Source organism: Lytechinus pictus, chromosome 10 (assembly GCF_037042905.1).
Source record: "Lytechinus pictus isolate F3 Inbred chromosome 10, Lp3.0, whole genome shotgun sequence".
Lineage (NCBI taxonomy): Eukaryota > Metazoa > Echinodermata > Echinoidea > Temnopleuroida > Toxopneustidae > Lytechinus > Lytechinus pictus.
This window is the reverse complement of record NC_087254.1, coordinates 21,045,596-21,072,214: the sequence shown is the minus strand read 5'-3', so window position 1 is coordinate 21,072,214 and position 26,619 is coordinate 21,045,596. Positions and strand designations below refer to the sequence as shown.

Genomic DNA, 26,619 nt, shown 5'->3' with positions numbered 1-26,619 from the left:
ACCTATCTTTATTTAAGAAACGTGTAACACGTCATGCAACATTGATTTCACTGAGTACTCTTCAGTTGCCTTGGAAAGTCCATATTGGATTAGACCAAACTCAGCTTGCCTGCAGGGTTGGTATATATATATTGTAAATAAAAATCACCATTTTATTATATCTTTTGTCAGAGAGGGATGTACATATTAGGCTGATGTATGTATTTTTTTCAGTGGCCAAGAATTTAGGCCTGTGTATATTATTCAATATACCAACAAGGGAGCGAATGATCGGACCAACCAGGTGATATATATATATTGGTATTGGACTTGGTATTTATTTTCCATATCACAATGTTAAAAAACATACAAGGTAAATGTATGTACATAATAAAATCAAAAGTATAGTGAGATGGCTGGATAAACCCACTCAGCTTTGTCAATATAACAAAACTGTTCTTCCCTGGGGTATATATATTTTCTTAATATCTAAATTGAAATTGACCGATCTAAAACACTCTTTTGAAGGAGTGTTATGAAGATTGGAAATATGAGTAAAGGGGATCTTCAATAATTCATTTTTACAGAGGTAGGTAATGCAGGAAAAAGGTGGACTTTTGATGTCAACACATTTCCACAGGTGTAGGCTTTAGGCCTTTTACGAGGTTCATATAAAGATTTTAAAAAATGATAAAAAAGGAATAAACATTGGCCTTGTTTTACACAGAGAGATAAATATAATAATCATCAAAATACATCTCTTTTGGTTGTAATACAATTCCATGGGTATTTTAAATTAAAGTTTTACCCCCATTTTATACCAGATTATGTAAAACCCGTTCCAAATCAAATTTCTCCTCAAAATGATTTTGTGGTCCCAAAAGATTTGAAAAGGCAAAGTGTCCAGTATTTTTCAGCCCTTTGATAAATAATGAAAACAAAATCATATGAATTTAAGCTGAAATTTATTACATTTTCCTTTTTTTTCTGAAAACATGAGTAAGCATATGATTGACCTGACAAATGCTTAAGTAGAGTAGATCTAGTGCGAATTAAATATTCATTTTGTCTCTATTCTTCATGCAATGCACATTGAGGTATCTACACACCAAATATAGGGGGGGATAATGTTCATAGAATTTGTTGTATATCATCCTCTGTGTTAGTCTGGATTATTATGACAGAAAGTTCCTTTTGAGATAACACTTGTTAAATCAGATGAACAGTGTGAATGTGTACACTGAAAGCACATGTATTATGCAAATATGCTATTAATGAATAGTGTGCGTTCAGAGGAGGTCATGCATGTGTACAACCATACCTAAGTACCCCCTCCCCGGACCTCTTTTCTTCAGGGGAAAAAACTTATATGGGGGCTCAGGGCAAAGTTCCCCCCCCCCGAAATGCCCCCAGGGAGCCCTTGAATTAAATAACATGCTATTTAATTTTTTCTTTGCAGAGCTGTTGGTAAGACATGTCTTCTCATCAGTTACACCACAAATGCTTTCCCTGGAGAATACATTCCCACTGTGTAAGTATGAATGCATTACAATAGAATACATCCCTACTGTGTAAGTATGAACACATTACAATAGTATATATTGATTCCTACTGTGTTAGTATGAATACTTTATAGATAGAATACATTCCTACCGTGTAAAATATGAATACAATACAATAGAATACATTTCCACTGTGTTAGTATGAAAACATTACAATAAAATATATTCATTCCTACTGTGTTAGTATGAATTCATTGAAATAGAATACATTCCACTGTGTAAAATATGAATACAATACAATAGAATACATTTCCACTGTGTTAGTATGAAAACATTACAATAGAATATATTAATTCCTACTGTGTTAGTATGAATACATTGAAATAAAATACATTCCTACTGTGTAAGTATGAACACATTACAATAGAATATATTAATTCCTACTGTGTTAGTATGAATACTTTATAGATAGAATACATTCCTACCGTGTAAAATATGAATACAATACAATAGAATACATTTCCACTGTGGTAGTATGAAAACATTTCAATAGAATATATTAATTCCTACTGTGTTAGTATGAATACATTGAATTAGAATACATTCCACTGTGTAAAATATGAATACAATACAATAGAATACATTTCCACTGTGTTAGTATGAAAACATTACAATATAATATATTAATTCCTACTGTGTTAGTATGAATACAATGAAATAGAATACATTTCCACTGTGTTAGTATAAAAACATTACAATAGAATATATTAATTCCTACTGTGTTAGTATGAATATGAAATAGAATACATTTCCACTGTGTTAGTATAAAAACATTACAATAGAATATATTAATTCCTACTGTGTTAGTATGAATACATTACAATATAATACATTCCTACTGTGTAAGTATAAATCCAGTACAACAGAATACATTCCCAGTGTGTAAGTATGAATGCATTACAATAGAATACATTTCCACTGTGTTAGTATGAACACATTATAAATAGAATACATTCCTACTGTACAGAATACATTCCCAGTGTGTAAGTATGAATGCATTACAATAGAATACATTCCCACCTAATACATTACAATATTCCTGCCATGTAAGTGTAAATGCATTACAATAGAATACATTCCTACTGTGTATATGTAAGTGTAAACGAATTACAGTAGAATACATTTCCTCTGTGTAAGTATGAATGCATTACAAATAAATCCAATTCCATCAGAATAATTTACAATAGAATACATTCCCACTGTGTAAATATGAATACATAAACAGTATGATAATATATATATATTACCTATACCACTTTGTGTTGTATATTAGTAGCTCAATGATTGTACAATAAAATATATTCTATACTGTGTATGATAACATTATGATACAATACATTCCCACTGCTTATTGATTACTCCACAATCAGATTAATTCACACAGTTTAAATATGAAAATATTATGATAGAGGAAATTCCCACTCTTTCCCCATTGTATCAATGCAACAAATTCATTCCCACTGTGTATGATAGGATGATAAAGTCCCTCTGTGTTATAATATCGCAATAGAATATATTCAAACTTTGTAAGTTTGAGAGCATCACAATGAATTCATACATTCCTATACTGTGTATGATGACACATTTGAATACATTCACACTGTGTATGATGACACATTTGAATACATTCACACTGTATGATGACACATTTGAATACATGCACACTGTGTAGACCTATGATGAAACATAAGAATACATTCCCATTGGGTACAGATGTAGTCCTAAGTTCATGATAGCATAACAACACTCTCTCTGTGTTAAAATAATAATGAAGCAACTGATAATTTGTTAAAGTCATACCCATTCAATGTTGAAAAACGGCAAAAGAAGGTATAGGGAAGGAGCTAGGAAGTGGGCATTTGCACATATGCGAAGGGCTTTCTTTTGAAGGCAATGTATTATGGGATATATTCTTATAAATTTTTAGGATGTAGAGAAGCCCATACCACATTACAATACAAAACATGAGGCAAAGATTTAGAATTATACATTATAAATCAAAGTTTGAGTGGCAATATTGTGTTTAACATCCATAATACCAGTTATTTTAGATATTTTCTTACTAGTTGAATTAATGTGAGAATCCCATGTAAGAAACCCATCTCATTGTACGCCCAGGTATGCAAAAATAGAACAATGATTTCAAACCTGTTCAGAAACACTAGAGTAATATCTAATCTTTTATTTTACTTATTTCTGAAAATCACACAAAAGATTTCAAAATATTCAATGACAATTCATTACAAACAAGCCAGTCATAATTAAGATATAGTGCAGTACATTGATCATGTGGATTGAAGATTGAAAGTTTATATGAGAGGCAATCAATGAGGTGTCATCTGCAAATTGTACAAATTTAAAGAAGTTTGACTATTATCATTTATGTAAATTAAGAATAAAAGTGGGTCAAGCAATGCTTCCTTGGGGAACACCTGATGAACTTATTTTAGAATTTGATGACTGGCCATTGTACATGGTAATACTAAATTGTTTCCTATTTTTTGAATAACTACAAAACCAAAAAATGAGGCATGCAAGCCACCATAAAAATAAATTTTATATAGCAAGATGGGATGTGACAAAGTATATTTACGATTTTGATAAATCCATGAAAAACAACGATTACATGTTTATTTTTATGAATATAATTCAAGATTAAATCAGACAGCTCAATTAATGCAAACTCGGTGAACAGTCTTTCATAAAACTGAATTGATTGAGGTTGAGTAGATTACTGGAGATCAAGAAATTGTACAAAGTATTTTAGTATTTCGGGACTTTGGAAAACAATGGCAAAACAAATTAATATCGGTCTATAATTATTGAAATCAAAATTTATCTCCTTTTTATATATAGGCACAACCTTTATTCATTTTATCAGGAAAAAACACCATTTCGTATAGAAATATGCATTATGTGAGTCAATGGTTGCGTAATCAAATATACAGCAGGTTTAATCACATCAATTGACAAAGTACCAGGCTCTTTCCAGGACTGATATTCTTTATGATATAAGCAACTTCATGTTCAGTAATAGGTTTGGAAAACAAAGATTTATCTTTTGGCATGAAATGAAAAAATATTGAATTTGAATTCGGTAAAGGCTGAGTTAGGTTTTCCCCTATATTAAAGGGGAATCCAACCCAAATAAAAACTTGATTTTAGAGTAAAAAGGAAAATCAGACAAGTTGATAGGTGAAAGTTTGAACAATATCGGACAAACAATAAGAAAGTTATGAATTTTTAAAAGTTGTGAATATTGGTTATCACTATACCTATGGAGATTTCAAATTGGCAACAAATGTGATGTCAAAGTGATGTAAGGCAAGGACTACTCTTCCATGTACTCCAATACATAAAATGACTAAAATTACATTTTCCCCTAATGTTTTACTTCAAATTATATTTTCTTTCATGAGGACATAAAACAATATACTACCTAGGCTATATTTAGATTACAGCCTCAGGGGAATGGGTACTTGGGAGAAAACCACAAATTACTTATAAAAATAATAAAGTACATGGCCTATGGGAAAGTTGTCCTTGCCTCTTGTCATAATTTACTTACCCAGTTGCCAATTTGAAATCTACATAGTCTTAGAAAGTTTAAAACAGCCATAACTTTCTTATTGCTTGTCCGATTTCTTTCAAACTTTCACTATTCTGTTTAATTTATTTTTCTCCTTTCAAACACAACATATTATGACCAGGGCTGGATTCCCTTTAAGGAAAAAGTCATTTAATACATTTGCCACATCAAACAGATTTTCTATCGATCTGTATACAGCATAGTGTATAATGCCATTCATTGTTATTGACAGTTTGTTTCTAAGAAAAGAATTTTATTCAAGAATGTCTATGTTTTCTCTAGATTATTACCTTTTATTCTTTTCAAATTTGTTATAAAGATATTTCCTTATTGCCGAACTTAAGGGCATTAAATTTATCACGATATTTATGTCTTCATTCACATGTTGGCTTTGAATGAAAACGTTTACAAAGAATTAAAAAGAGCTCGGGTAATCCGTGTTTTTTTTATAAATATTCTTATATCAACTGGAGATCGCTCTTTTATCACAATAATATTGAAAATCATGTAAGAAGATTATTGTATGCAATCAACATCGCTTGAATCCAGCACTTCTTTCCAGTCATGATCTTTTAGGTCATTAAAAATATATATATATTAAGTGGTCTCTTTTGCTGCTTCTCCTAATTGTCCATTTTCGACATATCAAAGCCGATACTGTATGAGGACTAAGAATTTTCCAAAATAAAACACATTACACTCATGAAAAAGATTTACACGGAACATGTAGGAAAACGTACACACACTTCTTCCCACTCATTCTCATCATAACATATCAGTGACAATCATTAAAGGAGAATGAAACCCTTGAAACCAGCTGAATCCATATCAAAGAAAAAATTCAAAGAAACATATTGTTGAAAGTTTGAGGAAGATTGAATGAATAATAAGAAAGTTATGAGCATTTGAATATTGAGATCACTAATGCCATGTAGATCCTCCCATTGGCAATGCGACCAAGATCTGTGATGTCACACACGTACAACTCCCTCATTGCTTTAGTACTTATTTCACTTATATTCTCACTTATTATAGAATCTATCACAAGGTGAGGTGTTCTCTTTATGAGAGGACAAGTACAGAGGTTTTACAACATTATACCATTGATGAATCGTTTGTCATATGGTTAGAATGAGCAAAAAGAGATGTTTTGGGGTATATTTTCAGTGTCCAAAAGGGGAGAGTTGTTCATCTGTGATATCATAGATCTTGGTTGCGTTGCCAATGGGAGGATCTCCATAGCATTAGTGATCTCGACATTCAAATGCTCATAACTCTTCTATTGCTAGTCCTATTTTACTCAAACTTTTGTTGATCTTATTCTTTGATTTTTCTGCTTTCACAAAAGCTAACTTGCTCCAAGAGTTTCATTCTCCTTTAAGAAAACATTAATTATCATGAGTTTGGTAAAGTATTGATATGAGAATTTTTGGAATCATTCATGTTCATGTATGTGTATGAAAACTTCCACTGAAATGCCAATATTGCTTATAATTTTGTTATATAGTCTGAACCTTTGAATATGACTTTTGCATCGGTGCATTTGTCATATAATTTCTCAATTTTTATTTTTGTTTCATGTAGGTTTGATAATTACTCTGCCAATGTGATGGTTGATGGTCGTCCAGTGAACTTAGGATTATGGGATACTGCTGGTCAGGAAGATTATGACAGGCTGAGACCACTCTCATACCCCCAAACAGTAAGTTATCTCTAAATCTCCTTCCATCTCTCTCTATGCTGGATTAAAACAAAGTTGGATTGCTACATGAAGCAAATAGTAATTTTCACTCAAAAGGCTCTGAGCCAATCAACTTTCATAGCTTTTAACAAAAGTCAGCTAAATTTCGGACTTTTTGTGTGGATTGTTCCCCTGATCATTTTATTGAATAAATATAATGTTAGCATGCATGAATATCTGTATGCTCTGATTAATATTGAAAGTAGCGATGTTGCTGTAGTTGTTGGTGGTTGTGGTGATGGAATGATGATGATGATGGTGGTGCTGCTACTGCTGCTGCTGCTGCTGCTGATGATGATGATCTGATTATGATATGATGATGATGACGATACTGATGATGTTAATGATGGTAATAACGATTGTAATATGATGCTTATGGTGATGACGATGATAATGATGAGGATGGAGATTGTGGTGATGATGTTGTTTATGATGATGGTGGTGCTGACTCTGATCATGGTTCTGATGATGATGATCACGGGCGTACATTCGTGACGTCATGGTTTTTTAAGTAGGGGGTGGAATAGATCACATAGGCGGATCCAGCTTTTGGCGAAAGGGGGGGGGGGGCGCACTGCCGAGCGGCGCACATATTTTTGCACTTCACCGGCGCCATAAAAGAAAATGTTGAAAAAGGGGTAAAGTCTGACCCTGTCAAAATGCTCTTTTCAAAATGTAGGATTTCCAGTCATGCCATTTTGCATGACCACACGCAGATAATATTTCCGGGGGGGGGGGGCAAGACTCGAAAATTTGGTGCACATCTCACATTTGCAAATTTTTCATAGTTTTCATGAAATGTTAAGGAAAATTTTTTTTTTTCACAACAGCAGATCGCGAATGTGCCCCCCTTCCCCCTTGCTGCGTACGACCATTCCCTGAAGTCCACTTAAACATATCTCATTATAACAGAAAATATACATCAATTTAAACATATAATCTTTCTAAAACATATATGGAGAGAGATTGAAAAACTTATTAAAGAAAGAAACAAGCAAAAAGTAACACAAATTATGCATGTTATGTGCGATTTCAAAATCTCGTGTATTAACCCTTTTATTGCGATGAGGCCAATACTTTTGTATATTAATAGAGATACAAGTTTTTTTTTACTATATGTATATATATATATATATATATACAGGGGCGTCGATCCTTTTTGTAAGATTTGGGGGGCAAAATCATGAATCAACTTTCCAAAGGCGCTCGATCAGGGACCTGGGAAGCGGGGGTGCTGGGGGTGCTGAAGCACCCCCAGAAATTTTCCTGGGGGTGCTGCATGTATTATTTTCCATAGGCAGCACCCCCACGATATTCCCCCTGTATTTTTTAAATATGTTATGATGTACATAATTATCACATCCGACAATCGCAAATCATTGACATAGTCCTTTACATATTCCAATAACATCCCTCCTGTAACGCGACTCAATCAAGCTCCGGCACTCCGATACAGACGTGGTCGCGCGCGAGATACGTGATAACCAAAGGTGATAACCATATTTACACACTACTTGATAGCAGGGAGTGACATGGGTGTGGTTGGACTTAAAACTTCCAGGTTTTATGTCGAATCAAGTGTGCGCGCGCCCGACCGCCCGTGTTTTGTATAAACAATTAAAAGTCAGACAATAGAAATCAAATTTCACAGTCTTTTTCGCCCTGCCCCATGGTCCTGGTAAGCGGGGGTGCTGGGGTGAAGCACCCCCAAAATTTGCATGTGTTATTTTCCATAGGCAGCACCTCCTGGAAAGCTAGTGGTAGGTATGATTAATGACAGAAATTTTATCAAAATGAACGAAGTTTTGTAGACCCCCCCCCCGCCCTTCAGAATTTTCCGACACAGTACTTAACATAAAATAGTGTTTAAATTCACCCTTTTTCAGATCGGAATATCAAATATTTTCTGCTCGCGCTTCGCGCTCGCATTATTGATTTTATAATAAAAAAATGTATTTAAAATGCCCAGATAGTAGTTCTAACTCTAAACACACGCACGCATGTTTATTCAGATACGCAACTTGTTTTGGGGGTACTCCGGGCTAAAAATATTTATATCAAATACATTTGATCAAAATAAATCAATTTTTTGAAAATCTGATAACAAATAGTTAGGTTATTTGATTCTAAAGTTTAGCAATATTTTATGAAAATAGTGATATGCATGTCGTCATGAATATATAATAGGTGGGTTGACATGGGCGGTAATCTGTCCCCAAAGGTAGGGGGACCAGGGCCTGTAAAATTTGACCAAAAAGAAAGGTTATCACCCTAAATGTAAGGTCATTTTAACCCTTACAAAATTTGACAAGCCCCCCCCCCCCCGCCCCATAAAAAAAAGGATTTCACCCAAAATGTAAGGTCATTTAGTCTTGAATACATGTATTATTTCGATTGTGAAGTGATGTATTTTTTTCCATCATGAAAGACCAAAATAGGAGGGGGGACATTTGATATTGTGTCCCAAAATGTGACAAGACCCCCCCTCCATAAAAAAAAGGTTTTCACCCAAAATGTAAGGTCATTTAGTCTATAATACATGTATTATTTCGATTGTGAAGTGATGTATTTTTCTCCATCATGAAAGACCAAAATAGGAGGGGGGACATTTGATATTGTGTCCCCCTACTATTTTTGATAGGGGGACACGCCCCCTGTCCCCTCTGGGATTTCCGCCCATGTGGGTTGAAGATATCACATACCCACTGTCCTGGTTGTGTTATTACATGGAATCAAATTGTTTATTTTTTTCATACCAGTGTGAATGATATGTATCCCTTATAATGAAATAAGATGCAGCAAAGAATATCTAATGGACTAAATTAGTTGCCAATTCAACTGTTTTTGGTTCTTCAAGGGAAAATATTGAATAAACCTAATTCTATATAATAAAATACAAAAGAACGAGTGGGGATATGACATCATCAGTTTGCTCATTGAATATTAATGAAGAACATGCTTAAAACTGTTTCACCGGAATAATGCTAATCTTTAAAATGCAATAACTTTGATATTCCTTGTCGGATTTTTATCAAATCTTTATTCTTATGTTCGTCTGATTTTTCTTTATCTGTTCAAACCATATAACATTCAGTGCTGAGTTTCAGATCAGAATATATAAAAAAAAATTTGCTCGCGCTTCGCGCTCACAATATTAATGTCAGAATATATTCAATTACTTATCATTTTCTTGATTTACAAAACATGAATAGAATGTCCCGTTTATAGGTCTGAAATCTCAATTTTGTTTCCGCTCGCACTTTGCGCTCGCATCAATTGTATAGTTATATACCTATCCTGTTCATGATTAGAAAAGTGCTTAAGATGTCCTGTTTTTAGGTCTGAAGTCTCATTTTTATTTCCGCTCGCGCTTCGCGCTCGCATCAATTGTATAGTTATATACCTATCCTCTTCATGATTAGAAAAGTGCTTAGAATGTCTCGTTTTTTTTTTGTCTGAAATCTCAATTTTGTTCCCGCTCGCATCATGTTCCTATCCTGTTCATGATTACAAAAAGTGCTTAGAATGTCCAGTATTTAGGTCGGAATGTCAAAATTTTCAGCTTGCGCTTCGCGCTCGCATTATTTGATTGTTGATATATATATCGTCTAAATGGGAAACTGCAAACAGTCCTTATAACACGTCCCTTTCGATCAGGCCATAGTGTATATAAAAAATATCTGCTCGCGCTGATCACGTTCGCAGTTATTATTTGTTACATACGCATCTTGTTCAGGACCACAAACATTGCTCAAAATTTTCAATTTTCAGGACAAAATGCATGAAATTCCCCCCTCCCCCCCCAAAAAAAAAAGCTCGCGCTACGCGCTCGAGTTATCTAATTATATATCTCTGTTCTTTTATAAGAAGAAAGTTGAGAAGTGACTGTCATATATATGTGTGTGGGTGTGTTTGTGATGGTGTGTTAGGGTGTGTGAGTGAGTGAGTGAGTGTGTGTGTGTGTGGGTGGGTGGGTGTGTGGTGCCCTACTGTGTGTGTGTGTAATTATGGAAAACTCAATTATGTCCACCCCCCACCATTGAGGAGAGATTTCAGCACCCCCACTGAAAAAATCGTTCCCAGGTCCCTGCGCTCGATATCACACAAAACAAACAAACTCACACAAACACACACACACATAAGCATATATATATATATATATATATATATATATATATTTATATGACTCATGAGATAGAAACACATATTTCACCAACAAATTAATGCGAGCGCGAAGCGCGAGCTGAAATTTTTTAGTATACTGACCTGAAAACAGGAAAAAGGTGCCTGTTTAGGACTGTTTGTAGTAACTCATGAGGAGGATACATATCTCACTACACAGATAATGCGAGTGCCGAGGGCGAGCTGAAATATCTTTATATTCTGACCAGAAAGCTTGATATTCTATGCATTTTTGGTACCAATGATTAAGATGGGTATCTAAAAAAAAACAATAGATGCGAGCGCGAAGCGCGAGCTTAAAATTTTGATATTTCGATCTGAAAAAAATGACAGTTTAATGGACGTTTGTAATAAAGAACAAGATTATATCCAGCAAAAGATTATTGCAAATCGAAGCGGGAGTTCTGTTGACGTTTAGTCCTGAAAAAGGGACATTCTATTCACCTATTTAATCATGAAAAGTATGGGGTTTTGCTACAGAAATGATGCGAGCGCGAAGCGCGAGCTGAAAATTTTTATATTCCAATCTGAGAAGCGGATAATTTCTCAATATACGACTGGTTGCGTAATTATACACTCCCGGTACTAGCAACGGGTTTTAGCAAAGTTTTTGGCTAAAATATCGAATCATCTTCATAAAACACTATATAGTAGCTGTCTTAAGCTAAAGGCCATAGAGGTGGCACAATGTGGAATGTGTGAAAAAGAAAAGTGACTGACCTTCTTTTCATTAAAGCATTGGAAAATAAGATCAAAATTAAAGGATTTGCTCTACGCTTTTGTATGATTCTGGGATTTTTAAAATAAATTAAAGATTTCATGACATCTGTCATTCTGTGGGCAACTGCCCCGCCCCAGTCCACTCTGTAAGGGCATGCGATAAGCTTTGTTATGACCATTCAACACTAAAATGTATAACCAGGTGCCGCTGATCATTCTTGACCGGAAGCCGATCTAGATTTGGTTGGCAATAGGCCCTTCTTCATTATTCTACCGGCACCTATTTATTGGAACCAGGGGACGCTGATTATTCTTGACCGGCGCCGATTTAGAACAAGAAGTGCTGATAATTTTTACCGACGTCACGTAAGATTCAGGCAGCGGCAATTCATAATTGACTGGCGCCGATTTAGAACCAGGAAGCGCCGATTATTCTTGACTGGCGCCGATTTTTAACCAGGTGGTGCTGATTATTCTTGTCCGGCGCCGATTTAGATTTAGGTGGAGCTGATTATTCTTGATCGGCACCGGTTAAGACTCAGGCAGCGCCGATTTATAACCAGATGGCGCTGATTATTCTTGACCAGCCCCGATTTAGATATATGTGGCCAGAAGCGGATCTAGAGGGGGGGTTGGGGGGGTTGCAACCCCCCCCAAAAAAAAAAATCCGGGGACCATTTTTTTAAATCTTATCTTTTTTTTAAAACTTGTAACGCCATTTTCACACACAGATTTTCAAAAATTTTCCCTACTGTGGGAGGGGGGACACCCCCCTCCCACACCCTCCCCCTCGCTCGCTTGGACTCGGTCGCTACGCTCCCTCGCATACCACCCCAACCCCCCCCCTTTATAAAAAGCTGGATCCGCCCCTGGTGGCGCCGATTATCCTTGATCGGCGCCGGTTACGAACTCAGGCAGCGCCGATTTTTCTTTACCGGCGCTGATTTATAACCAGATGGCGCCGCCGTTTATTCTTGCCCGGCGCCGATTTAGATTTAGGTGGAGCTGATTATTCTTGATCGGCGCCGGTTAAGACTCTGGCAGCGCCGATTTATAACCAGATGGCGCTGATTATTCTTGACCAGCCCCGATTTAGATATAGGTGGCGCTGATCATCCTTGATCGGCGCCGGTTACGAACTCAGGCAGCGCCGATTTTTCTTTACCGGCGCCGATTTATAACCAGATGGCGCCGCCGTTTATTCTTGCCCGGCGCCGACTTAGATTTAGGTGGAGCTGATTATTCATGATCGGCGCCGGTTAAGACTCTGGCAGTGCCGATTTTCCTCGACTGGCGCCGATTTATAACCAAAATGGCGCTGATTATTCTTGTCCGGCGCCGATTTAGATTAAGGTGGCGCTAATTATTTTTAACCGGCGAAGTTGTTGGGAAAAGGGTAGTTAAAAGAAAAGACAAGGAAGATGATATGATTGCGCTTTGCTGGGGGATAGTCTTTCCTTACTGTTGCTAATATTATATCAGTGTATAATTTTTTTAAGCGGCGCCTTTTCTTTTCTTTCCTTTAATTTTATTTTTTCAAGCAGCGCCTTTTTTTCCTTTTACTTTTCTTTTATTTTTTTGAGCGGCGCCTTCGGCGCCGCTCGAATATTAGGGGGGGGGGCGCGCGCCCCCTGCGCCACCCCCCTGGATCCGCCAATGGATCCCCCTCCCTTGAACAATGTGTGTGACGCAAGGATTTACGCCAGTGGTGGTGGTGGTTGTTGTGATGATGGTGATGATGTTTATGTATAATATTAAATCACTTTGATAATAAGAATTAATTTTTGCCATGTCTATATACGGACTTGGTTGGAATATTTCTTCTTAGATGTGTCAAAGAAAATAACCAATACACTCAAGTCCATTACAGTCCAATACTAACCTGGATTTTCTTCTTGCAAATTCCAGGATGTATTTCTCATCTGCTTTTCACTGGTGAGCCCTGCATCTTGTGAAAATGCGCGAGACAAGTGGCATCCAGAAGTTAGCCATCATTGTCCCAACACACCTATCATTTTAGTGGGAACCAAGTTGGATCTTCGGGAAGATAAAGAGACGGTTGATAAGCTAGCCCAAAGGAGACTCAGACCCATCACATACGCCTTGGTAATTAATACAAATTTCTCCTGAGCACTATACAGTGCGTCCCACAAAAAACGAAACCGAGATTTATCAATGATTTATCATAACTTAATCACAAATACAATAGACAAAATTAATGACCTACCATTGTAAAGCTTAGAATTCTCATTCACGCACGAGTGAGCAAAAACAATTTGAAGAGGGGATACCAAAAAGTCATTTGGCGGGCTGTATTTGGGTTTCAAAATGAAAACCACATTTTTAAAAAGTTCAATATCTGCTCTTTAATTTGATACCTCAATTACAGAAAATGGTCAAGAAATAACAAAGTTCTGATTATTTGAAATAAGGCTTGAATTTCAATAATTTCATAAAATGAAGAGGTTTTACAGGCTAGCGTTCAAACTCTCTCGACACTCCGTTTTGTTGACGATCAGCCATGCATTAAGTCTTTTGTTAACCGTGCGATAGCTTTTGTTGGAAACCGGTGAAAAAAACGTTTATGTAATGAAATTATGGAAATACAAGCATTGTTTCGAGGGAACATAACTTTTTTACTTCTTGACCATTTGTTGTGATTAAGGTATCAAATAAAAGAGCAGATATTGAACTTTTTAGGCATGTGATTTTCTTTTTGAAATTCAGATACCCCCCGCCTAACGAGTTTTTGGTATCCTTTCTTCAAATTGTTTTTGCTCACTCATGCGGGAATGATCTAACTAATATCAGATTAAAGAGGAGATTCTAAGCTTTACATTGATAGGTCATTTGTCTTTTTTATTTATGATTAAGTTATGATAAATCATCGCTAAATCTCGGTTTCGTTTTTTTGTGGGACGCACTGTATAGGCAGTTTAGGCACATCACCATCATCCCAAGTTTTCAGGTTATCCTTACTTCTGATCTGGCAAAGTATCCCACTCATAGAATTTAGATTATTTTGTAGTGAAGATGCAATTAGCAGGCTATTGGGAGGTAAAAGGTAAATGGAGAGGCGAGAAAGTGGAGGTTAGGAAGGAGAGTTTTCTTTCGGAATGAGTGTAGTCCTTAATAATTATGTCTATAACCAGGAGTTGAAAGCTTGAGAATACTTGAGTAGAAGGCTGATTGAGTTGGAGAGATGAGAGAGGCTTGAGTCGGCGAATGGAGCTGTGTAGAGCAGGAACAGGAGAGAAGACTCACCGTGTATGGCAAGTTGACTGTCCGTCTTCAGGAGAAGACCCATACCTCTATCCACTTTTATCTTAGTCCTCCCAAGATCGACTTTACAAATGGCGTACGAGTCCGTAAGCCATGCACTTCCGCGATTATACCACGTACCATGCAAACCGTCAAACGTCATCTGAAAACGAGAAACAACAAAGAAGTTCATTTCCCTAAAAAGTCGGTGATTTGTCTACAATTAAGGGGGAATATAGCCAGGGTACTTGTAGTGTATATGGTTTTGTAAATGAAAACATAATCTTGTTCTGGCTCAAGGTAATGTATTCAGGGTATCATAGCTCATGTGCATGCTATTTGATCCATGAGCCCAAAGTTTGCACGCCCCGAAGCCCAAAGTCACGTTTCATGCCGAAGCCAGAATTCTCCCATTTGGGCTGAAGTATATACAATCTAAAAATGGGGTCCGACCACTTGACCGAAGGCCCGCGAGACCGACTTTTTTTTTCCTTCATCAGGCATGCCGAGTGGTTAAGGCGCCTTGTTGCAGCGGCGTATGCCTGTTATCAGAGGGGGAGGGGGCAGAGCCAAATATTTCCCGGTAACTCCGTCTATAATTCGTGACATAGCTAGGATTTCAGTTTAGGGGCGGTAGTGAGCACGGGAAGTACGCTCCGGGGGGGGGGGGGGAACGCAGGGAGGGGGAGTGTCCCCCGCGAGAAGCGTGGGAGCTCCGACGTTCATGTTCGTTCCTTGTCTGCTCCCGCTCATCTTAATACGTCCTCTGTCTGTTTTCGGGGGGGGGGGGGGTAGAGCCAAATAATTCCTGGTAACTAAATTTAGAATCAGTGGCGCTGCTAGGATATTTCATTTTAGGGGGCGGTGGTGAGCACGCGAATCGTGCAAAACACTGGGGGAGGGGGGTGCAGGGAGGGGGTGTTTCCGCTACTTATATACAGTATAAACTTACGTTGCCTAATTTCACTGATACTACTTAATCATTAACTCTACTCATTTAACGTTTATTTTTATGGTAATTCTTGCTTCATGATCTTGTGCATTTAATGTTTAACAAGAAAACTGGAAATATTATGGAAATACATACACCTGGAACATTGAACCTTCATTACGGGCAATCCTATCTTAGCATTTTTATTTCATTTAAACAGAAAAATAATAAGGGATCTATTTATATTGAATAGTTGAATGAATGAATTAATTAATAAATAAATAAATGAACAATTATTGATAGATTTAGTAGCTAAAAAACAAACAAACGCCACCCCCCCAAAAAAAAAGAAAATACAAAGGTATAGGAGAACGTAAGACGAGCGAGAGCAGACAAGGAATAGTTCAAGGGATCGTCACAGCTTCTCCCTCCATGCATCCCCCCCCCCCCCCGGCCCCGGGAATGCGTTTTGCGCGCTCAGTAAGTGGTTCACAAAGTCATGCATGCTTCGCGTGCTGACTACCGCCCCCTAAAATGAAATCCTAGCAAAGCCACTGATTCTGAGTTACCGGGGAAATTTTTTGCTCTGCCCCCCTCTGATAACAGGCAGAGGACGTATGAAGATGAGCGAGAGCAGATAAGGAACAATTCAAAGGAACGTCGGACCTTCCGCGCTTCTCGCAGGGGGGGGGGGGGGGTACACTTGCCCCCCTGCACCTCCCCCGGAACGCGCTTCCCGTGCTCACTACTGCCCCCTAAACTGAAATCCTAGTTATGCCACTAATTCTAGACGGAATTACTGGGAAATATTTGGCTATGCCCCCTCTGACAACAGGCACCTGTTACGCCGCTGCAACGAGGCGCCTCATAAACCACCCGATGAAGGGGGAAAAAGGTCGGTCTCGCGGGCTGTCACCCTAAAATATTTAATTCATAGAATTTTATTTTAAAAAGGAGCCAATACAGGAAATGATTGATATGAATTTGAATTAATCCTCAACTTAAATATTCTCTGTAAACCGCAAAATCAGAAATGTTAAAATGCAAACTCAAACATTATATTGTTAAACCTGGCATAAAATTGACTCATTTTTATTTATTCATTTTTTGTTAATTATTTTGATTTATAGGGTCTGCAGATAATGAAGGAGATCAATGGTGTCAAGTACTTGGAATGCTCTGCTCTCACTCAAAAAGGCCTCAAGACAGTGTTTGATGAAGCCATCAGAGCGGTACTTTGTCCAGATCAACATAAGAAGAAGAAGAAGAAGGGCAAGAGTTGTAAATTAATCTGAAGATATACAAGGTTGTCTTCATACCGCATTTTGAGTTCTTATACATACATACTTCTGGCATAAGCGTTATATGCGCCAGGAAACATCACTTCAAGTGAAATAATTATTTTTCTACTTGAGAAAAATTATGTCATTTTGATCAAAGGGTTTTAACAAAAATATTTGTGGCATCAAGAGGTGTTACCTCCTCCATACAGCAAACTCTGTACTTATTCTTCTTTGTACTTTATATTTAATTTTGGGGATTACAATTTCTGTTTCGTAATGTAATTTCATTCTTCCATTATTCTTTCTTTGGTTTTTGATGTATTATTACCGATATTTTGTATTATTGAATTTGAAAGGAAAGCAAGTTATGGCTGATTTGTTTGCCATTTTTCTTCTGTATTCTTCTGTATTATGATCAAATACGAATTACTGAAAAGAAAGCTTCATGCGTTATACGTAATGTTTGCACTTTTTGTAATGTCTGGTCAACTATTGAATTTGTATACCTTTTGATATTGGGGTTTGTGCGGCTAAACTTACATTGAAAACAAATATTAGATATTTCACCTGAATATTATCTTGTTGAATTTGAACACTATGCTATTATAAGAAAATGTAATAATTAATAATGTAACTATAAAGGGAAATAAAAGGTAAATTATGATTGTTGACTGATTATTTGAATGACATATTTTCTATGGAAAGAGAGAGAGGGAGGAGATCGAAGGGGTAGAGAGGGGGAGGGAGGGAGTGGGGTTGGAGAGGAAGTAGCAGGGAGAAAGTGGGAGAGAGGGAGAGAGCGGGTTCATAGTCGTGGTGTAGTGGTTACAGACGTGTGTTCGTATCCCACCGCGGTCTATACTTTTCCACTCTCGACCCAGTTCAGAAATTAGGCCGATGTATCACTATGGATTCGTTTTCAATGGCCAAGAATAGGCCTAGCCTGTGTATAATATTCAAATTATAACAAGAGAGCGAAGGATCAACCTGATGATAACATATTTTTTCTTAATTTTTACAACGACTCGAAAATTGAAAATTTGTATGCACCCTTTAGAAGGAATGAAATGTTTTCAAAGGTGAAGTTCACCGTGGTGATAAGTTGGTTTAATAAAATCAGAAAAATAGAGAAAAATATGTTGGAAGTTATCAAAAATCATCGTCAAAGAATGGTTTGTGACGACATTCGTGAGTATACAGCTTCCCATATCGTGTTCCACTTTACTTCCTCCTTTTTACACGGAACATATAAAATACCTGTCTTGTGTTTATCAAAACAAAAGATGTCGTGGGTTGGTTAGCTTCCGGGGTTTGCTTTCAGTTTGCTTCTATTCAATGACGGTTTCGCAAGTTCAATCGCCCCCCCCCCCCCCGGGGTGGATACCATGCGCGACCAAAGAAACACGTAACGTAATAAGGGTGTCAAAACACTAAAATACTGAAAAAAGGGTAGGGGAAGGCGGGTAAGTTGAGCATAGGGGCAAGTTGAGCCACCACCCCCAGGCCAATAACGAATGAGTCAGACATTGTCGTACACGTATTGATGACCCATTATATAACCCTTCACCCCACCACATTGTTTTCAACTTTGAAACAAAAAGTACTTTTTTAGAGGGAATACTTACAAATTTCAGCCAAAATGTAAAAAAGAGTGTGAAATAGATCAGTGCTTTTTACCCACACACGTCTTTCAATATAATAAAAAAATAAGAATGATATTTAGTCCAGGTATGGATTCTCATTCTTGTCATAGTCTTTTACATGATGGATGCATAAGAAATGTGTGGATGTGAAAATATTGCATGAAGTTCGGACTAAGGTAATTTGAGCCAGCCAACGTGGGGCAAGTTAGCCATGGTAATGTATAATAATAAAAAAAACTTAAAAAGCCATATTCTGCATGCAGGCAGAAAGGACCAAATTCACATGACAGTTCTTTTACTTTTAGGGGATGTTAGTACATATATGAGAGAATAAGCAAGTGAAAAGACTTAAAATAAAATTGACATGCTTGTTCTTCCCGCATACATTTTGTACATATAGTTTTTGTGGCTCACCTTACCCCAGAAGGTGGCACAACTTACCCCACAGAATGAGATGGGGCAAGTAGAGCCATTTGACGTCGTTTTTTCAAAGGTCACAATGACTTTCAGTGTGGGGGTAAAAAGATATAGGTGAAAAATATTTCCCAAGAATCAAATTTAAAGGCAAGGTACTTATTTCTACAATGTTATTAGTCATATCAATTCTAACATGCAAAATGCAAAAAGTGTCACAACTTACCCCGCCTTCCCCATTACGGTGCGTATCAAAAAAAGTTTACACTTTGAAAAAGCCCTGGGAATTAAAATATATACATGTGGGTAATTTTTTCACATAATTCTTGGGTTTGGGTCTCATCTATATCCAATGAAAATAAAAGTTTTGACAGAATGTTACACTTGAGTGAGCACTGTCCATTTTTGTAAAGCTTGCAGAAATCTGTTTGCGCAGAAATGCTCGTTTTCACGCTGTATATGTCAAGGGGAAATGGTGAAATAAAACTTACCCTGTGAAACATCTCTCATACATTTCCCTTGCTCTTTTAGTCAATTCAAAGAAAACGGATATACATTTAAAGGGATCGTTTAACTTTGTAAGCAGCTGATTTAAAAAATTCTCAAACTGAGTTGAAACGTGCGTATGAGTGCCTGTATTTGTCCTCAAAAACCCTGAAACAGACCACAATATAGGATGAAAAACTCTAATTTAGATACAAGTAGCAATTTATTAGCCTGATTTTGAGAACCGTCTAGTAGACGGGTGCAGCTTATGACCAGTTTTCTCCAATTCAAAAAGTCCGTTGGCTATTTTGACTGCCTTCTGTTGTGTGTATCTCCTATACACACACTATTAGCTGCACTGTACATTCAGCGTATACCTTGTACACACTGTATGTAGGTCATTCTGTGTTCATCTAGAATTAATGTGTTGTGGTGCACAGATTCCCTGTATACACATAGTCATTGAAACCAACTCCCAATTATTTCAAACTTTGGTTTACATCTCCAAGGTTTTAAAATTGATCCTGTAAATATAATACTTTGAAACTTTTGGGATGGTATTTTTACACTATAAGCCTAATGTTTAGCCCATTTTCAGGAACCAAAAGGAGAATTTTTTAAATCAGAACAAAGTGAAATGATCACTTTAAGAATTTTGTAACAATTTTGCCACCAAAATTAAAATTTTAACACTTAGTAAGCACAACCTTTACCCTTTTTTGTGCCAGCTGGATCTGAGGACATAACTGAATCTGAACAAAAGTTTATATCAGACATCTCCAGCATTTTTTCACTAAGTTTTTATCATTTAAAGTGGGCTTACATTTTCATTTTTCATTTAATACTAACCTTGTTTCTCCACACTTTTCCCAAGCTTCACAATGATTAACAAAATAAAATCAAGCCTAAGGCCATTTCATGTAAATCACAGCTCAGTGTAAAGTAAATATCGTCACGATGGCCTCGGTTTGTGTGGGGGAGTGGGGTGGGGCGCAGTGTTTTGGGCAAGAAAAGGTAAAGATATCTTCAAATCATTTTACTAGCTAAATTTCATGTGTCCTTCATGATTGGTCTACTTTTATTCGCATTACTATTTCAAAGTTCTGCGCAAATCATTTTTCACTAATTTTTGAAAAGTAAGTGATGCTCACTCAAGCGGAAATATTTTTCGACATTTATATCGCTATTTGCTTAAATGGATCTGTACCAACGTTAAAATGTGTAAAAATCTTCAGGATATTACAAACGTATAATTTTACAGGATTTTTTCTAAGTGTAAACTTTTTTTTGATACGCACTGTATATTTCGCGAGGATAGCTACGTGTTTACGGTCCAATTCGCGCGGGTATATTTTATTAAAAAAACTGAAATGGTATATATTCAAAGGATGTAGTTTTTGCTCAAAAACTACGTTTTGGAATACCATTTTTGAAGTAAAACACAATACATTCTAGGTTAGAAATTCATAGAATTTATTGTTTGGCTTGGGCATCGTGCTCGCATCAATTATTGTTGTAGTATAAGGTATTCGTCCTGTTCATGGTTACAAACAGTGCTTACTAATATATTCATTTTTATTTACTTTCAGGGGGAAGGGTTTCACAGTGCTTTTCGAAATTCCATGTTCACGCATGGTATCAACTCGTCAATGGAAGTGCCCCCCTCCCCGGAATCACTATGTCTGCATGTAGAGTCTTGTATACGTGTATATATATAAAAATTGCATTTGGCTTTGAAAAAAAAAAATAATTGCTTTTTTAAATTTTGAAACCTTCACCAATAGGATTTTTGCAAAATTTCTATTTTTAGAATAATTCTATTTTTCTGCTTTTATCATAACCAACTTACATTGTCATGCAGGTGAGTTCTCCTTAAAAAAACTTTGAGAGAAAAAAAAATCAGGGAGTACTTGGGGTGGGCCAAAGGCCTTGATCTTCAATAATTCAAAGTTACAGATTTTAATAATGCATAACTGATGTTAACACATTTCATTCCACTCAGTATACTATAGGCTATACGGTTTATAAAAAGATCGGGCTAAACTTCAAATAATTTTTGTTCTGTTTAACAGAGAGCTAGAGCCTTATGACATCCATCCGAAGAGATCTCTTAAATTTGGTTCTAATAAATTCCATGATTAAAATTTTTTTTTTTCATTTTTATCTAAGCCTATATTAATTGACGGATGGGGCCACAGTGAACCTTATTTTTTGTTTAAAAATAACATGATAGGCCCATGGGGGCCTATATGCCAAAGGATGATAAAAAAATAATAACGGAGGGATCGAAGACCGGCATGGGCGTCAATCCAAACTTGAGCATGGGGGGGGGGGCACAATAGCAACATGCAAGCATGTCACTTTTATAGGTATACTTTCCAGATCCATTACTCTTTCGTCATACTCCACCGCTACATGTACCGTATGTCACAGGGGCGGATCCAGCCTTCGCCAATAGGGGGGGGGGGGGGGGGGGGGCCCGGAATTTTTTTTCACCCGCATTTTCCCCGATCGGCCGCTCGAAGTTAATTTATGTTTGTTTCTTTGAAGGGGTAATATATTTATATATATAATATCATAAGCCTTATTTAAAAAGTGCGAGCTTTTTGTTTATTTTATGTATTTTGTTTTAAAATTCAAATATTTTGGGCAATGTTTATGATCCTAAACGAGATGTATATCTAACCTGAATAATTCCTGCGAGCGCGAAGCGCGAGCAGAAAGTTTTAATATACGTTTTCATCTGATAAAAAAGGATCTGTTACCGGCAGCTTGTTAGCCATGAAGACGTTACATATTTCAACTAACAAATAATGCGAAGCGCGAGCTGAAAATTTTGACATTTTTACCTGAAGAATGAAAAAGGTTAAGTATATAGCTAAATAATTAATGCGAGCGCAAAGCGCGAGCTGAAAAATTCGAGATTAAAACCTAAAAATTGGACACTCTATTCATATTTTGTAAATCATGAAAATGATGAGTAATTGGAAATCGGCTTCCTACATTAATAATGCGAGCGCAAAGCGCGAGCACAAATTGTTTTATTTATTTTTGATATACGCTTTGATCTGATCTGTTAACGGCTGCGTGTTAGCCATGATGACGTTACATATTTTAACTACCAAATAATGCGAGCGCGAAGCGCGAGCTGGAAATTTTGACATTTCTACCTCAAGAATGGAAATTCTAAGCACTTTTTGTAATCGTGAAAAGGATAAGTATATAACTAAACAATTGATGCGAGCGCGAAGCGCGAGCGGAAAAATTCTGGACACTCTATTCATGATTTGTAAATCATGAAAATTAGTAATTGGAAATTTTCCTACATTAATAATGCGAGCGCAAAGCGCGAGCAGAGATTTTTTTATATTGTGATCTGAAACTGGATAATGATTTAAATAGAGAACAAGCTGCGTATCTAAATAAACGCGTGTTTCAGATTTCGACCTAGAACATGTAGAATTAGGGTAATTTGAATACATTTCTTATCATGAAAATCAATAAAGCGAATGCAAAGCGCGAGCTAAAAATATATGATATTCCGCTCTAAAAAGGGTCAATTTAAGCTCTGTTTTTCAAGCACTTTGTGGGAAAATTGTGAGGTGGATATGGATCACAGTTAAAAAGAGCTGATAAGTTTCATTATTATTACTTTGAGTTTTGACATAGGACCGGGACATTATGTCATCCAGGGGCGTCCATCCATTTTTCAGATTGGGGGGGGGGGGGGCAAAATCATGAATCAACTTTCCAAAGGCGCTCGATCACACAAAACAAACAGACTCAAACACACACACACATATGCCTATATGTATATATATATATATATACACACACACACACACACACACACACACACACACATCTCACCAACAAATTAAATTTAAAAAAAATAAAAAATAATAGATGCGAGCGCGAAGCGCGAGCTGAAAATTTTGATATTTTGATCTTAAAAAAAAAGAGTTTAATTGACGTTTTTAATAAAGAACAAGAAATATGTCCAACAAAAGATTATTGCAAATCGAAGTGGGAGTTCTTTTGAGGTATAGAACTGAAAAACGGGACATTCTATTCACCTATTCAATCATGTAAAGTATGGGTTTTTGCTACAGAAATAATGCGAGCGCAAAGCGCGAGCTGAAATTTTTTTATATTCTAATCTGAAAACCGGACATTTTGAGCACAATTTTAGATGAAGAACGGGTTGTGTATCTCAATCCCGCTTGCTGATTTCTGTGTAACATTACAATCTTATTTTATTTTTTGCACATGCGGAATTATTGGGGGGGGGGGCAAAACGATATGTTTGCCCCCCAATATTTTCATTGGTGGAGCGGTTGCCCCCCCCCTGCCCCCCCCCCATGATCGACGCCTCTGATATCATCATATGAAAATGATGACTATCTTCCTATTTCTCTTCCTAAGCATGCAGAGCGCGAAATCTCTTAATATTATGACCTGAAAACTGGACCTTTTTGTAATTATGAATAAGATGCATGAGTTGATATATTTCAACAATCAATGCGAGCGGAAATCGCGAGCCGAAATTTCTGATAAACTGCATGTGATCAAATGGGGATTTTAAGTAGTTTGTTTTAGAATTAATATTGAGATAAACATAACTCACCAATCAAAATGCGAGCATGCAGCGCTAGCTGATACGTTTTCACAATCTGACCTGAATAGGGATATTTTGATAACTTTATGGAATACAGGAAAATAATAGGTACCTGACCAATCAAATTTTGCGAGCGCGCAGCGCAAGCAGAAAATGTTAATATTCAGACCATAAAACCAAAATTTTTAAAGAACACTTTAAAAAAATCAAATTTGCAAATCAAACAAAATAATGAAAGTTAAATTTTCGAGCTGAAATATGTTTTGTATATTGACTTCAAGATTTGATATCTAAGCTCCATATTGAGCAAGATATGTAAATCACCTAAAAGGCGATGCGAGCGCGAAGCGCGAGCAAAAATTGTATATCCCGGCATGAAAGATTTTTTATTATTACTTTCCAAGTCTTCCCCTTATCTTATTCACTCGTCTTCCTCCTTTTATGTGTCCCTTTCTTTTTTTCTCCTCTCTTTTTCCTTCTTCTTCTCTTTTTTTATTTCTTTCCCTTTTTTTCTTTTTTTTGCTCCGCCAATAAGGGGGGCCCGGGCCCCCCTGGATCCGCCTATGCTGTCATGCCGTGCATACCCACATGAAAAAAAAACCCACCACGCACGTGCGGGTCTCCATGTGGGTGCTCGCGTGTACCCCGGCGTCGTACGTACAGGAACGGCTCATAGACGGCTAGCTGCGCTGCTTTTGAATGCGAATTTACCCACCGTTAATTGCATCGAAAAGTTACACGACAGTTGTTTTTTTTTTCTTTATATTTTTTAAGGGGAATCAACTCTCATTTCCTTGAGAAGGTATATATGCACATATCCCCCCCCCCCCAGATGATCACACTTCTTTTGTGTCAAAAACATGGGGGGACATTTGATACTGTGTCCCCCCCTGAAAAAATCATGGGGGGACACGTCCCCCCCGTCCCCCACCGATTGACGCCCATGAAGACCGGAAAAAGGAGAATGCCTATATGCTTTAGGGAGCTTGCTCATTTTCTAAGCATACCCTTTATCTTCTTCCCTCCTAAATCACTAAAGATGCACCCCCCCCCCTCGGCCCGGATTTCCCTTCGAACTCACGCAGACCGTCAAACCGGCGTCAAGCACCGTGCGATCCCCTTCAAATTACTATCTGGAATTTTTTTTTAACTTCAATAATTAGAAAATGAAGATCACCCCTCCCATATGCAATGGCGTGATGCTGGGAATTAATTGCCCCCTGCCAAAGTTCTATTTAAAAATATTTTTGTCCCGCGTGCCCCTATAAGCCCTAGCTGGCTAGCTGTCCCAAAAATATTTTGCCGTCCACTTAAAGGAGAATGAAACTCTTGGAGCAAGTTAGCTTTTGTGAAAGCAGAAAAATCAAAGAATAAGATCAACAAAAGTTTGAGTAAAATAGGACTAGCAATAGAAGAGTTATGAGCATTTGAATGTCAAGATCACTAATGCTATGGAGATCCTCCAATTGGCAATGCGACCAAGATCTATGATGTCACAGATGAACAACTCCCCCCTTCGACACTGAAAATATACCCCAAAACATATCTTTTTGCTCATTCTAATCACATGACAAACTGAACGATTCATCAATGATATAATGTGTGAAACCTCTGTACTAATTGTCCTCTCATAAAGAGAACACCTCACCTTGTGATAGACTATATAAAAGTGAGAATATAAGTGAAATAAGTACTAAAGTAATGAGGGAGTTGTGTGTGACATCACAGATCTTGGTCGCATTGCCAATGGGAGGATCTACATGGCATTAGTGATCTCAATATGCAAATGCTCATAACTTTCTTATTATTCATTCAATCTTCCTCAAACTTTCAACAATATGTTTCTTTGATTTTTCTCTTTGATATGGATTCAGCTGGTTTCAAGGGTTTCATTCTCCTTTAAAGGACAAGTCCACCCCAACAGAAACTTGATTTGAATAAAAAGAGAAACATTCAACAAGCATAACACTGAAAATTTCATCAAAATCGGATGTAAAATAAGAAAGTTATGACACTTTAAAGTTTCGCTTCATTTCACAAAACAGTTATATGCACATCTCGGTCGGTATGCAAATGAGGGAACTGATGACATCACTCACTCACTATTTCTTTTGTATTTTATTATATGAAATATGAAATATTTTGATTTTCTCGTCATTGTCATGTGAAATGAAGTTTCATTCCTCCCTGAACACGTGGAATTCCATTAT

The 26,619-nt window shown here is 36.9% G+C and overlaps 1 protein-coding gene across 1 annotated transcript; it reads left to right on the top strand.

Annotated features, from left to right (window-relative positions):
- Positions 1–266: 266 nt before the first annotated feature.
- On the top strand, positions 267–17,912 carry LOC129270324 (ras-related protein Rac1-like). Its single transcript, XM_054907721.2, has 5 exons — positions 267–283; positions 1,439–1,510; positions 6,715–6,832; positions 13,682–13,879; positions 17,096–17,912. The coding sequence occupies exons 1-5, from the start codon at positions 267–269 to the stop codon at positions 17,258–17,260; spliced, it is 570 nt and encodes a 189-aa protein (XP_054763696.1). The 3' UTR covers positions 17,261–17,912.
- The last annotated feature ends 8,707 nt before the right edge of the window (positions 17,913–26,619 follow it).

Bases quoted from the DNA above. Each gene is read 5' to 3' on its own strand.
- LOC129270324 (XM_054907721.2), top strand. The intron at 6,833-13,681 runs GTAAGTTATCTC...TGCAAATTCCAG, and splicing joins CACTCTCATACCCCCAAACA to GATGTATTTCTCATCTGCTT. The intron at 13,880-17,095 runs GTAATTAATACA...TTTGATTTATAG, and splicing joins GACCCATCACATACGCCTTG to GGTCTGCAGATAATGAAGGA.